Source organism: Diabrotica undecimpunctata, chromosome 6, assembly GCF_040954645.1.
Source record: "Diabrotica undecimpunctata isolate CICGRU chromosome 6, icDiaUnde3, whole genome shotgun sequence".
Lineage (NCBI taxonomy): Eukaryota > Metazoa > Arthropoda > Insecta > Coleoptera > Chrysomelidae > Diabrotica > Diabrotica undecimpunctata.
The window spans coordinates 147,685,432-147,699,917 of record NC_092808.1 but is presented as its reverse complement, the minus strand read 5'-3'; the positions used below and the strand labels follow the sequence as shown (position 1 = coordinate 147,699,917).

Genomic DNA, 14,486 nt, shown 5'->3' with positions numbered 1-14,486 from the left:
GAGCAAATGTGGCACCAACTAAAGTCAAATGTTGGGTCACAAAATATTTCTCCGACCTTAAGTGGTAGTGTAGTCGAATTAATAAGGAAATGTGTTGATGATATCTCCCCAGAAAGTTGGAAAAATTCAGTACGCCATGTATTGAACGTAGAAAATTCACTTTGAATCATATAATTAAACCAATTGTTATTAATCTTGAAGAGGATAGCGACAGCGAAACAGAATTAGGTATTTAGGAATTGATAAATATATTTTGGTAATTTTGGGTATTTTTTTTGTAAATATTAACTTGTATATATTTTTCTATATTTTTTTTCAATTCATCTATTTTTTGTACATTATGTATTCGTTTGTATGTATATACTGTAAATAGAACTATTATTACTGTACATTTTTAACGATATCCGATTAGGAAGAGCAAAAACTTTTAAACACGCCAGTTTTTTGCTGACAGCCCTATGCCTGTAAAAAGTGTGAAGGAAAGTACCTTTCTGAATTTAGATCCATATACTACAATTATTCACGTAGAACAAAAAAACTACTTTCTTCATGCTAAAAATTGTTCAATTATCAAGTATATTCACTTGAACAACCTGAAAATACCATATGAAATAATTTAATAAATTTTTATAATTGTGTATTACACAGCTACCAATGAAATATATTAAATAACAAACTTTTTGAACTGCGACCCTGTGTACTTCAGTAGTTTATTGAGAGACTCTTGTATACACAATAGGATCAACTCAGGTAACCATCAAGCACTCAACCATTTTTCGTGAAACAAACTTTACCTTGTTACATACAGGGCCGGCTACAGCCGCTAAGCGAGTGAGGCAGTTGCTTCAGCACGCAAAATTTTCGTTTGAAATTTTCTAAAGGACTTGAAAATACCGTGATAGAAATTAAATGAACCTACTTCGTTGAAAGATGAAAACGTATTAAAAATTACTCTAAACAGCAATATAATACAATACAATGATACAATACTAATACAACACTATAAAATACAATACAAACAACATATATCCTACTTAATTTTTCTAAAAATAAATATTTAACATGTTTTTTTTTCTAGAACTTAAAGGCTCTAACGACTGTGTTAATTTAACAGTAATGCATTCAGAATTATGCGAACTAGGGTTGTCCACAAATTTTTCCGCTAATCTTGTAAACTCTTTTAGCAACCGAACTTTATATATCAGAGACCGTAGGAATCAGTTACGGTCCAAGATTAACAGAAATTAATAAAACAAAAGATAAAGATCGTCAAAGAAAAGTAGATGAGGGATAAATGCATTGAAAGGGAACAGTTAAAATACAAATACGACACATTAAATATATTCAAAAAAAAGCAGAGAAATAGCTCATAATAAAACTCCCCATAAAATTGTAGACTTGACAGGGAAAATTATGATAAATAAAGAAGAACTTCGGAAAACTTGGTATATGTACATACATGAACTATTTAACTTTAGTATATGCTTCAACTTCAGTTCTCTTTGAGACGATAAACACATTATAATGTATAATGTGTATACATGTGTAAATGTAACATGTATAAATAATGTTTTAAACCATTCTCATTAAACTACTTAAGGCTATTTTAGGAAGAAAATGTAAATGTTCTTTCGGGACTGCCTTTCGAAAATGCAAAGTGGAGAAAGAAAGTATCTACGTTCAGGGAATTGTCAGGTTTGCTTGAAAAATATTTGAAGATATTTACGCTCCAAAAACAGTCATCGACAACTAGCTTGAGTACTACTGTTGAAACTCCTGAAAAACTCTTTAGCGTCTTTAGTAACTTCAAAAGCTACCGAAGAGACTTTCTTGAACCTTGAGAAAAGTTGTGATTGAACCTATAGCCTTCTGTAATCAAATGGTTGATTCACGTTAAATCGATTTTACTGTAGATAAAACTAGCTTTGTGTTTTGTTACACTATTTTTAAAACTTGTTCCTGTTTGACCTATGTATGTAAGTATGTATGTATGTATTTATGTTTGTATGACCTGTGGATGTATGTACATGCTTGAAACTATACATAGGTCGGACAGGAAGAGATTTTAAAAATAAATTCGTTGAATTCTCAACGAAGAAATATTGGAAGGTCTTTAATATTAACCCTAACTAGAGCTTGGTAGGCAATGCAACAGCAATATATATTCTGTTAGGGACGATTCCAAACTGTTTGCAAACATAGTTATTTTAATGTTTATTTTCTGCAGAAGCTGTTGCATAGTGAAATATATCAATAAGGTTGACGATATTCTGTGAAAAATAAAAACATTTGCGTTGCCTTTTTATTTTTTGTTTCAGTATTAAAATTATCCAATCAAATAAAGACGTTTGTATCATTATCCTTGATAATATCGATGTCCTTGGGAAGTATTAATTCCTTGTTTCGGTACCAAATAAGAAAATTTAATAAAAATGTTACACGATGTACAATTTTCGATTTATGTCTATTTTATTTCTGCCAGATGCGGTTCGTCTTTTAACTACATTTGACCTTTATATATAGCTGCTACCATCACCTTAATTAACTAAAAATGCAAAAGGTCACATCTGTTGTTCACAATTATGATTAACAAGTGACAATATTCAAACAAAAGCAGTTTATTTAAAGATAATGACATTGAAAAATTAACGCCAAAGTTGAAATGGCATGGCAATACTTGATTTGATAGAATTTTTGGCAAAATATGTCTCTTTCAATATGGTATATAGTAAAATTATTGTTATGTTGCAAAGTTCATATTTTTAGCCATTTACTTAGTATCCATAAAAACCAAAAAAACCAATGAATTCAATATCGACACATACCATCTTTTCGTAGATTTTAAATCGGCCTATGATAGTGTCCTAAAAAATAAATTGTATGAAACCATGGATGAATTTCACATCCCCGATAAACTGATAAGATTGGTTAAGGCTACAATGCGTAAAGTTGTTTGCAAAGTCGAAATACAGGGCGAATAATCACAGGCATTTGAAACGCATGTTGGGCTGCGGCAGGGAGATGCGCTGGCGTGTCTCCTTTTTAACATAGCTCTGGAAACGGCAGTCAGGGATGCCCAAATAGACAACAGAGGACACATTTTTAATAAATCATCCCAAATTTTGGCATATGCAGATGATGTTGACCTAGTTGCCCGCACAACACGCAAGCTAGAAGAAATGATTACCACCTTGTCAAATGCCTCAAAAAATATGGGCCTGCAAGTAAATGAGGAGAAAACTAAGATAATGGCATCAACACCCAACAATAGAGCCAGAAACATCGGCCACCAATTCACGGTTGATAACTCTACCTTTGAAGTGGTGGACAAATTCACATACTTAGGCTCCCTGATCACCAAGGAGAACGTCGTGACGGAAGAAATCAAGCGAAAAATAATCCTAGCAAACAAATGCTATTTTGGACTGAGTACACAAATAAAAAGCAGAAACTTAAGCCAAAAAACAAAAATAACCATATACAAAACGCTTATACAACCAGTGTTGACATATGGATCGGAGACATAAACCATTTCCAAGGCAGATGAAAACCTCCTGCTTATATTTTAACGAAGGATCCTCAGAAGAATATTCGGTGGCATCTGTGAAAATGGTGTTTGGAGAAGGAGGTACAACTACGAGATGTATCACAGATATAGACATATATTTGGTGGTAAAGACGTAGTATCTCTTGTAAAAATAGGAAGACCCCTAGAAGAATCCTTATGTCACAACCTGTGGGAAGTAGAAGTAGGGGTAAGCCAAAACTTAGATGGAGGGATGGTGTAGATGAGGATGGTAGAACAATAGGCACAGCAAACTGGCAACGGTTGGCAATGGATAAAACTGACTGGCGTAATAGACTTGATAAGGTCGAGACTCTTTTATAGGGCTGTAGCACCAATGATGATAATAATGACTTAGTATTCAACTTATAAAAACCAGGACTCTTTTATATAAATCCGATCTAAAGGCTCGTTTTCACGGTGATAGTACTTTCGCGAAAGTACTCTCACGATAGTAACTTCGATAGTGCTATGATGAAAGTGAGGTTTTTATAGGTATAAAAAATATCACGATAGTAATTACAAGATGGTCGATACAGAGGTAATTTCTGCGGCGCCAGCGTCATAACTATAATTTTACATTTATTGATATTGGGAGTTACGGCAGCAGTTCAATATTTGCCAAGTTCTCTCTTCGAACAGCCATTGAGAAAATATATTGAACCAACCTGACGGATCTGTTATATTAGGGGATGAAGCATTTCCACTCAAGCCATATTTAATAAAGCCCTATCCCCGACGAAACCGATTAACTGTTGCCCAGAAAGTATTCAATTATAGACATTGTAGGGAGACGTATAGTAGAAAATGCGTTTGGAATCATGTCAGCCCGTTTTTGTGTATTCAGATCCCCAATATCACTTGCTCCTCACACAGTAATAAAAGCAATAAGATGGATGTGTTTTACACAACTGGATACAAAAAGTGAGAAATGATACAACAGTTACAGAAGATAATGAATTGCTTGATAAATTGGCGCAGTGTGAACTCGAATGGTCTAGTTGATTTAAATTCAACTTTGCAGCGTAACTATTTGCCTGAAGCTCTTCAAAGAAGAGAAAACTTTGCTAATTCTTTTATGGGGGCAGGGGCTGTCGATTGGCAGTACAGAATGATAGAATAGAGAAAACACTCCAAAAATACATCAGCATCTTTTTAATCTTATTATATATAGAAATTAAAGGAAAATAAAACTTACCAACTTAGATTCTGATTCATTTTCTTCCACATTATGCCTTAAAAAACAGCTACGTAAAACCAGATAAGTTTTGGTTTGTACACATGACCAGTTCCCGTTCCAGTTTCCACAGACTTCTTTATTTTAGCAACTTCTTGATTACACCTTATGCTTCTTATTTTCTGTCTTAATTCTTTAAAAGTAAAAAGTCCTGATAAGCGCAGCAGCATTTCTTCAGCATGGTCCCTCTTCGCTCTGTTTTTGAAATCAGAAGAGGTTTTTTTCCATCATGGATGGAAACCTTTCATATTCTTCCAAAAAATTTATTACGTCAAATTGTCGGTGGCTCATTCTACTGTTCTTTGCACTTTTTACAATTATTTTTAATAGTTCGCCATAATTTATGTGACAGTTACTATCATGAAAGCAACTACCACGACAACTATCACCGTGAAAACGAGGCTCAACTCTTTCAGTCAGTATTTGCGTTATTTCTCTTTTATAGTAAGTCATAAGCCCCTACTATGAGCTTAAGGAAATCATATTTATTGTATCTCATTATTTGTGGAGACTAATTCTATTATTATCTTGGTATTCTTTCAGATACAATGAAATCAGGGCTTAAACATTTTCTAAATAAAATCTTTCAAATCAACTTGCCCTACCTATTATCATATCTGGTGAAGACACCCTAATCCTAACGAAAAGAGTAATCTAATTTTTAGATTATCTTTAAGAGATCGAATTCCAGATGCAGAAATGTAAAGAAAAAATATTGGTAGAAATACTAGATGCTATGGAAATTGAGTGGACTAACTAAGAATTTAGATAAAACTGACAACAGGTGTATGTTCTCAAAAAACTTGAGTTTGAAAATTTTGTTTTTAAAACCAGCTGAGTACTTTCGGCATGTAACATACCATCTTTAGAGCTTCGTCTTATATGTTTCAAATGTCTCATGGAAGAGTGATTGTCGACACAAAATACATTAAAAACAATAGGCCAACACTTCTGTTAAAAGCGTAAAAACCCTTGTAAAGTTGTAAAAATCACATTTAAAAGGTGCTTGGTATGTCAATGGGTGACTCATTGAAACGATGGAAATCAATTGTATTCAGTAACGGCTCATTTCCTTCGTTTCAGCAAGTTTTTGAGAACATACAGCTGTTGCAAGTTTGATCTATATTGTAGAGGTGGGTACAAGTCTTTTTCCAATTTAACTAAGAATTACCGAGTTAATGGAGACGCAGTAAAAATTCATTCAGAAATAAAGGACGCTTTCCATCAAAATAGTCCGAAAATTTACAGGGCATACACACACACACACACATTGGGGGGTAAAACGTGCAAGATATAGGGTCTTTTGTTAAATGATGTTGGTTAAATGTCATTTTATGATATTTTATAACTACATGGATCAAATAAACCAAAACTGTAGAGGTGATTTCGTATAAAACATTTTGAAATTAAAATTAAAAAGAATATGGGTCATTCATCGAGTAAAAAAATTTCCTATCACCTAAGTTGGACCAACAAATACACTTTAACAAAATTTTATTGAAATCGGGTTAGAGGTTTTTGAATATTAGCTTGGACAAAGATCGTGACAAGAGATTTTTATATATAAAGATATAAATGTGAGTTTGATTAACCACGTTATGAACGTAGTGATCTTGCAGTGGGATATCTTACTATTATTGATGAATAAACGAAAAACCAGCGAACATACCATAAGACAGAAAGACGACAGATGGAATAAGATGATTATACACTGGAAACCATATAATTACAAACAAAAAAGAGGAAGGCCACAAATAAGATGGTCAGATGACTTAAAGAAACACGCAGGTCCGAAGTGGATACAAAACTGCCTACAATAGAGAGACGTGGAAGAAGGAAGAGGAGGCCTATGTCCAAAATTAGACAGCAAGGGCTATATAGATAGATACAGAAACGAATAACATTTTAAATTCAGATTCAACAATTCTTACTTGTCCACAAAAGATTAGTCTAGGGAGCCATTTTAGAATTATTTTATTTATCTTCTCTACCTCCAACACAATTATTCAGTTTCATTTTTCCTGGACAATCAAAACGACATTTTCTTTGTTATTTTTGATAGTTGTCCAAATCTCTCCGAATAATCTTGTTGTCCTTCCTAATTTTTCCTACTTTCCTAATTTAATAAAATTCTATCACCCTATACATAGTTTATATAAAAAATCTTTATGTTTTCAATTATTTATTATTCGTTGGCTAAGTGGCCAATAAAATTGATTAGAAATGTGTTTAATAAATATTTTGTCGTGCCAAAAATGGGTCAATAAACTTCCAAATAGAATCAAAAGAGAATAATTTGTCTTGTCACTTATCTATATTAATTAGAACATTATTAAAATGTGATGGTGTTTTAATTATAAATTAATTTAATTAATCAACACTGCTTCAAATATATTAAAAACTACGAAATATTCTAAAAAGTCAAAGGTTAATAAACATTTTTGTTCAGAATTCAGATACGGAGTGTGTAACATGAACTTTCTATATTTAATATCTAATGGCTTGGTTTAAATGGCTAATTCTAATCACTAAAATGAGATAAAGTGCTAAAATCGGCAACATTGCCTCGTACGGGGTAATTGTAATTTTTCGATCCCCTCATACACCTTAGCCTTAGACTCAAAGACAGAAAACGAGAAACCAAAAACCATTTAGTAACATATCTCTTTAGTAACAACTCGATAAATATACACTGACCATTATAAGGCGGTGCATTTTTATCGGTTTTTAATAACGCAAACAATTTTTTGTGGTCAAATTAAAAATAAAAGAGCGTTTCTTTAAAAAGATAACACAAAAAATATACTCTTATTGAAAATAAAAAATAATTCCTAATAAAATAGGAAACAATTCTTTATTCCCTACAGAAATGATTCAAATATTTGTTCTTCTACGGCTTGACAGTATCCCAATCTGTCATAAAAACTCTTGCGGGCAGATAAAAGGGTTTCTGCTGTAACAGAATTGGAGACTTCTCTAATTCGATCATCCAAATTTTGGGCTCTAGCCTCAGGATGGTCTTAGATGATGCTTTTTAAATATCCCCAAAAAAAGTCCATGGGTGTAAGCTCTGGAGATCGCGCAGGCCACTTAATATCGCCTGTTGCACTGATAACTCGATTCGGCAAAGTATTATTTAAGTACTTCTTAAAGATTCGGCTGTGTTAAAGTTAATTTTTGTTTTTCGTTTTTTGCTAATAGTTTGCTGTATATTTATAAATTGCTATCAAAATTGGCACAGAGGCATAATCTTAGACAAGAAATAGTATTTTATTTACAATTCCACTATCAAATACCAAACTAATAAACAAAGTTGCAACTAACGTAAGGTTTCCGTTTTGACGATAAATCAAAACTAAACACACTTTAACTTAAAAGAACTCACAAAAACTCAAACGAAATGTTTTACATGGTCTCCTCCGATTTCTATACCTTTTCTAATTCTTTTTATAAAGGATTTTCGGACGTTAAAAAAAATATTATTCTGTCCCCTTATAAGATTAGCTGCATTTTGAATGTATCTCCAAAGTTCGTCTCGTGTATTAATTTCATTGGCATAAACTAAGGACTTCATATGTCCTCAAAAATAAAAATCTAGCGGGTTGTACTCAGGACTTCTTGGTGGCCGTTGAAAATCACTGCCTCTGCCAATCCATCATTGAGGAAATACGTCATTAAGATGATTTCTAACAGCTAATGAAAAATGAGGTGGCGCTCCATCCTGCATAAACCACATTTTTCTTCTTACATCCAGTGACAGATCATCTAAAATATCACTAAGAGTATTTTCCAAAAAGAATAAATAAGAATCTCCATTTAAATTCGGAGGAAGAACATAAGGCCCTAGTAGTTGGTCGCCTATACTGCCACACCAAATATTTAATTTAAACTCATGCTGAAAATGTCTAGCTTTAATAGCATGCGGGTTTTCTTCTTCCCAATAATGACTATTTCGCCAATTAAAAACCCCTCGTCTGGTAAAAGTTGCTTCGTCGGTGAACATAATATTCTTAATAAAGTGTCTGTCATTGCGATGTTTATTCAGAATACGTTGGCAAAACTGTAACCGTCGTGGAAGATCTGTTGGAAGTACATTTTGGACAGGAGTAAAGTGATAAGGATGGAGGTTCTCTTTTTTTAGAATTCTAATAGACGACTGACTTACTCCTGTTGCTGCTGATAGATGTCGAGAACTTATTTCAGGATTTTCATCTACTCGAACCAAAAGTTCATCTTCTTGATTAGGTGTGATTTGTTTCGGTCGACCACCCCGATTTTTAGTGTGAAATGACCCAGTTTCACCTAAACTACGATATAATCTTGCAAAAGTTTTGTGATTTGGTTGCCTTCTGTTTGCGTATAACATTCCATACCTTCTGGCTGCCGAGCGACCGCAAAATTTTTCTTGTGCGTATACGCAAATCATATCTCGCATTTCTTCATTAGTAAAATGATTGTGACGAGGCATTTTAATCAAAAAAAGTAATGATTACTTTTAAAAAATGCAACATTACACTACACTGTCACATCAAAAATAATTTACTCTGAACAAATGACATTTACCAACAACAATTATCTGACAGTCCAAGCATACTTTTCATAAATGAAATAATATTTGAAATCCTTTTTTAAGACTCTAAGCAGTTCGACTGCGTTTTTACCGAAAACGGTTGAAATTATCATGTTTAAAAAAGAGTACCAATTTTACATAAAAATGATGTTTACGTCATATTTTCTAATAAAAATTAGTAAAAAGTTTCATCAGAAAAAGTTTAGACTCAATTTGATCATTAGGAATGATCCACGTGGCGCCCTCTATGACAAAACGTAAAATTGTAAATAAAATACTATTTCTTGTCTAAGATTATGCCTCTGTGCCAATTTTGATAGCAATTTATAAAGATACAGGGAAACTATTAGCAAAAAAAACGAAAAACAAAAATTAACTTTAACACCCTGTATCTTTTTTCTCAGCAACATTTTATTAAGGCATATTTGGCCCAATAGCCATATTTTGGTCCAAATAACCTGTCCTCAGTCTATGTCCCAATAGTTATGACTCACCCTGTATACTTTAAATATGTATCCTGCAAACATCGTGAGCTAATATATAGCGAATGCAACCTAACTTATTTGCCTAAACTGTCTAACCAACTGCATTTTTAATGAAGAATGGTGGGATAAGTTATTAACATGACAATTAGCCACATCGTTGAATCTGATTTGTTTATAAACAGGGGAATTCGATTGATTTATTGATGTATTATTCATTCAACGACCCTTCACTTCATTTCTTACTAACTTAAACTCTATAGAACGAATATAATGAACTTTGCCCTGAGAACAAGGTATAGAGACTTTTTGCATATACTCAATTCTTGATACGGTACCGATGTATGCAGTAAGTATAAACTAATTAGATGAATTACTTTGCATAACTTGTTCACACAAGGTTCGTAATCAATAAAAATGTGTCTAAGAGTGGATAAGATGATTAACCGTTCAATTTTCTGAATAATTTTTTAAATTTCTTCAAAGTTGATGCCAAACTTTCTTTACTTCTAAAATATTGCTTAAATTAAGCATGTTATTCTTTCGCGTATTAATTTTTAATTATTATGACACAGAATTATCAACATCTATAAGTATAAGGAAGATGCAATTCCTTTCACCCTACACAAACCATCCATTTGTACCATAAGCGCTGTAATACCACAAGAAACGCCATTTGAAATGAGATTTAATTTTTAAAAAGTAAATTAGGAAAAAGTCTTCTCGGATCTTTCTAACCACATTACTAAAAATCGCCTAATAACAGAAAACTATAACAAATTTATCCACATCATGGAAACTATTTCTAAAAGAAACATTCCTCGAACACACCGAACTCACTATGTTCAACGACTAAATTCAGACTCTGTTCCATTACTCAATCGGTATCAATACCTATATAATGAAGACTCCTTTAGTGTTGATACTCACAGTTATAGAAATATTTTTTGAGGCCATCTCCCACGAACCAAGAGCGTTCTTGGAAACTACTAAAGAACCTTAGTTAGGACCTTAGTGAAAGAGCCAAATAATTTCCCGAATGTCACACCAAATAAGTGACTTCATAACTCCTTAACAATGGCAGAGCACCTGGAAAAAGATGTAAAGAAAAACTTTAAATAGAAGGAGACGAAACCAGTTAGGTAAGCAAATCTTTTAGTGATGCTGAACTTAGATCCGCTATCCAACTAATGAAAAATCCAGAGCAAATTAAGAAGTTTGGATCACAAAAACTGCAATAGCTCCTCCAGATGAAGAACAGCTATGTTCAAACTATGCAGATACCCAAATTCTGGAGACTAGCCAAAGTCGTTGCCTTGCTTAAACCTGACAAAGATCCTAACGATCCCAAAAGCTATCGGATAATGTCATTGCTCTTTCACCTATTCAAAATACTCCAGCGCACGATATTTAATAGAATTTAATCCAAAATAGACGACAAGCTCATAAAAACAAAGTGGGCTAAGACCGGGAAGATCATGTACATCACAAAAACTAAATCTTACTCAACACATCTCAGACGGGTACGAAAGACACCAGGTTTCTGGGGCAGTATTTGCAGATCTCACTGCCGCTTACGACACCGTAAATCACCAGAGAATTCTCCAAAAACTATATTACATCACATTAAACAGTAAAATCACTTGTATTATCCGTGTCTTTGTGCAATTAGATTTTTCGGATCTCTCAATGGTAAGAATAGTAGATAGAGAACAGAGAAGAAAGGTCTTCCTCAGGGGAGTGTAATAGCATTTATACTGTATAAAATTTACGAAAATGACCAACACATTCTAGTAGATACTATGATTTTCATATATGCAGACGATACAGCTATTGTTGTACAAGCAGAACTTTTGGCGAAGTGAAGGCAACATTGACTGAAGCTTTAAACACAGTGATAACATAATACGAATCAAACTATCTTAAGCCTACCCCTGAGAAAACTTAGACGTGTTCCTTCTACCTTCGTAACAAAGACGCTGCCAGAAAACTGAATATTAAATAGTGTAATGAAACCCTTGAATACTGTACTTCTCCTAAATACCTGGGAGTTACTTAAGATCGCACTTGTCATTTAAAGAATATTGTTTGAAGCTTAAAGGCAAACTAAAGGCCAGGATCAATATTATCTTCCAGCCTTAGAAACGTAGACACTTGTACTCTCTGCTTGCATATTTCTGCTGCCGAATATACCTCGTTCGTATGGGAAGCATTAGCACATATTAGACACGTAAATACAGCTATCAATGAGTCAGCTAGAATCATCAGTGAATATTTGAGACCAAAATCCATACATAAGATCTACCCTATCGTACGTATTACTCCACCTGATATTGGAACAGAAGTAGCTAGAGATGTGGAACGAAAAAACCAAACACTAGATTCGCGACATCTATTTCACACTTAACAGCCTACCGTACGAAGACTTATGAATCAAATATCCTTTGGTTGCTGTAGAAGATACTGTTGAACCGACAAGTATTATGTCAGGTGTAACCAAATCAACGATATATAAAATTCGAAGTGAATTAAATTCGAGTTGTTAAACCTCAAAATAACAATGTGGAAGGTAAAACATTAAATTTACTGAACAAATTAAAAACGGAATAAAAAGAAAAGTTCACGAATTTTATTCAAAAAAAAGAGATAACAACACTTGCTAGAGATTTTAATGCTATCAATTAATATTCATATCTCCCTAAAATGGGACAGACAAATCTATAAGAAACTCTAAGGGAATTGAAGTTCAAGTGGGCAAAACGTGATAAAAAGCAACTTTTATTTTAAATTACGTGCAGAATTAGCAAATTAGTTAGGTTTGCAATGTGTATTATTATATTTTATTATTATATTATCCAGATTTAGCCATACTGCTCACACTCCCTCTTAGGGGAAAATTCACTCATCCCAGATACCTACGGTATCAACAGGATTGAGCTCTGGTGGGACTCTTTCCGTGTTATCGAGTCTTAGGTGACTTGGTACGTCGGTGTAGGTCCCAAAAATTTTCGCACGCACCTGGACGTCGAAAGTGGTATAACTTTTTGCATGATATGTAGGTGTTTATTTAGATTCAGCTCTTTTATGTTTTTTAAGAGGTTCTTCGGAATGACACCAGATAATGGGTATTGGTAGAAAGAATAATGGGTATTGACTGAGTACTTTTCATTCTCCATTGTCTCCTTATTTGTATTTCCAGATCTCTGTACTTGACGATCTTTTCATTGTACTTAACATGCAGATTATTGTTGTTAGGTATCGCCACATCGATTAGTGTTGTTTGTCTCGTTAATTTATTAATTACCACGAGATCTGGTCTATTATGTGTTACAGTTTGGTCTGTGAGCACAGTGCGATCCCAGTATAGCTTGAAGTGGTCATTCTCAAGCATACTCTCAGGAACGTATAATCTGGGAGATCTTTGGTTTGTGGAAGTCTCAGTTTAAAAGCTATCTCTTGATGTGATGAAAGGCTGACGAAGAGATTGCTTGAGTGGAGGCCGAGGATAGACAAAAGAAGTAGAGGATTACTCTACTTCTACCTACTCGTTGGACTGACGATCTCAAGAAAATGTCAAGAAATTGGATGAAAAGTGCTCAAGATAAAGTACAATGGACAGAAATGAGCGAGGTCTATGTCAAGCAATGAAAGCAAAGGGTGATAATGATGATGATTGTTAATACAGGTCAGCTATTGTTATATTCTCTCAATACCGCTGAGCACAGGTAAAAGTCTTAAATTCACAACATTTTTATCGGAAGACTCTTTAAAATACATATTGTGTTTGAGGGGCTCCTGCTGTAAATTTCATTAAAATTTTGATTTATTACTTCGTCCCCATTGCAAAAAGATTATAAGCAAAAAAAAAAAATGGAAAAATGAAAAAAATCTGACAAGCTTTGAAAAGTTTCACCAATAAATAAATTACTGGAGTCTAAGTTAAAAATTGTTTAAATATAAATTTTTTACTTACCGTTCGAAAAATTTTCTATACATTTTATACCAAAACTATTTGTTAGAAACCACACAACAAATCATACTTTAAAATCTCGCTCTATAAACTAAATTTAGCAATTAATGTACACGCGATTCATAGAACATCTCATAATTGCGACAACGAAATAACTAGTGCAATGGCAATCTAACGACTAATGACTAAAACAGCTAGATTAAAACTGAAATCAGCAACAAAACATCAGATCCAGAGATGGTGGTGGTCTGAAAAAATCATCTCGTGCTCTAATTTTCTAATTTTGTTAACAGATTTCGTAGACCAATATATTTTTTATTAATATGGTCATGAGCGCTACTAATTTTCTCTTTAAGGGTTACTGCATTACATTCTAACGCAGTCAATAATCAAAAATTCAAGTAGATATACAGGGTTGTCAACAAAAAATTTGTATTAGTTAACTGGCTGATTCTTCAGCGAAAATTATTAGGAGTTAAGGGTTATATTAATACGTACTGAAATACAGACTAATAGTTTTACAATCAACTTTATAATGTCATATTACATTATTCTTCTTTCCTCTTGTATGTAGGCTTTAAAGCCTGTTTCTTCTTCAATATTAGCCTCCTAAATTGTTTAAATTATCGCACCATCATATTCTTGGTTTGTCAATACATCTT

The 14,486-nt window shown here is 33.3% G+C and overlaps 1 protein-coding gene across 3 annotated transcripts in view; it reads right to left on the bottom strand.

The window, feature by feature from the left end:
* Window positions 1-14,078, bottom strand: part of LOC140444078 (uncharacterized) — a 95,543-nt gene extending 81,465 nt beyond the window's left edge. For 2 of the 3 annotated variants that reach the window (XM_072535712.1, XM_072535714.1), the window contains exon 1: window positions 13,828-14,077. In XM_072535712.1, the coding sequence (XP_072391813.1) occupies window positions 13,828-13,850 (23 nt within the window). In that variant the 5' untranslated portion in view covers window positions 13,851-14,077. Of the gene's footprint in view, window positions 1-13,827 lie in introns of all 3 variants that reach the window. The other variant, XM_072535713.1, reaches the window with a different exon arrangement.
* Window positions 14,079-14,486: the final 408 nt, after the last annotated feature.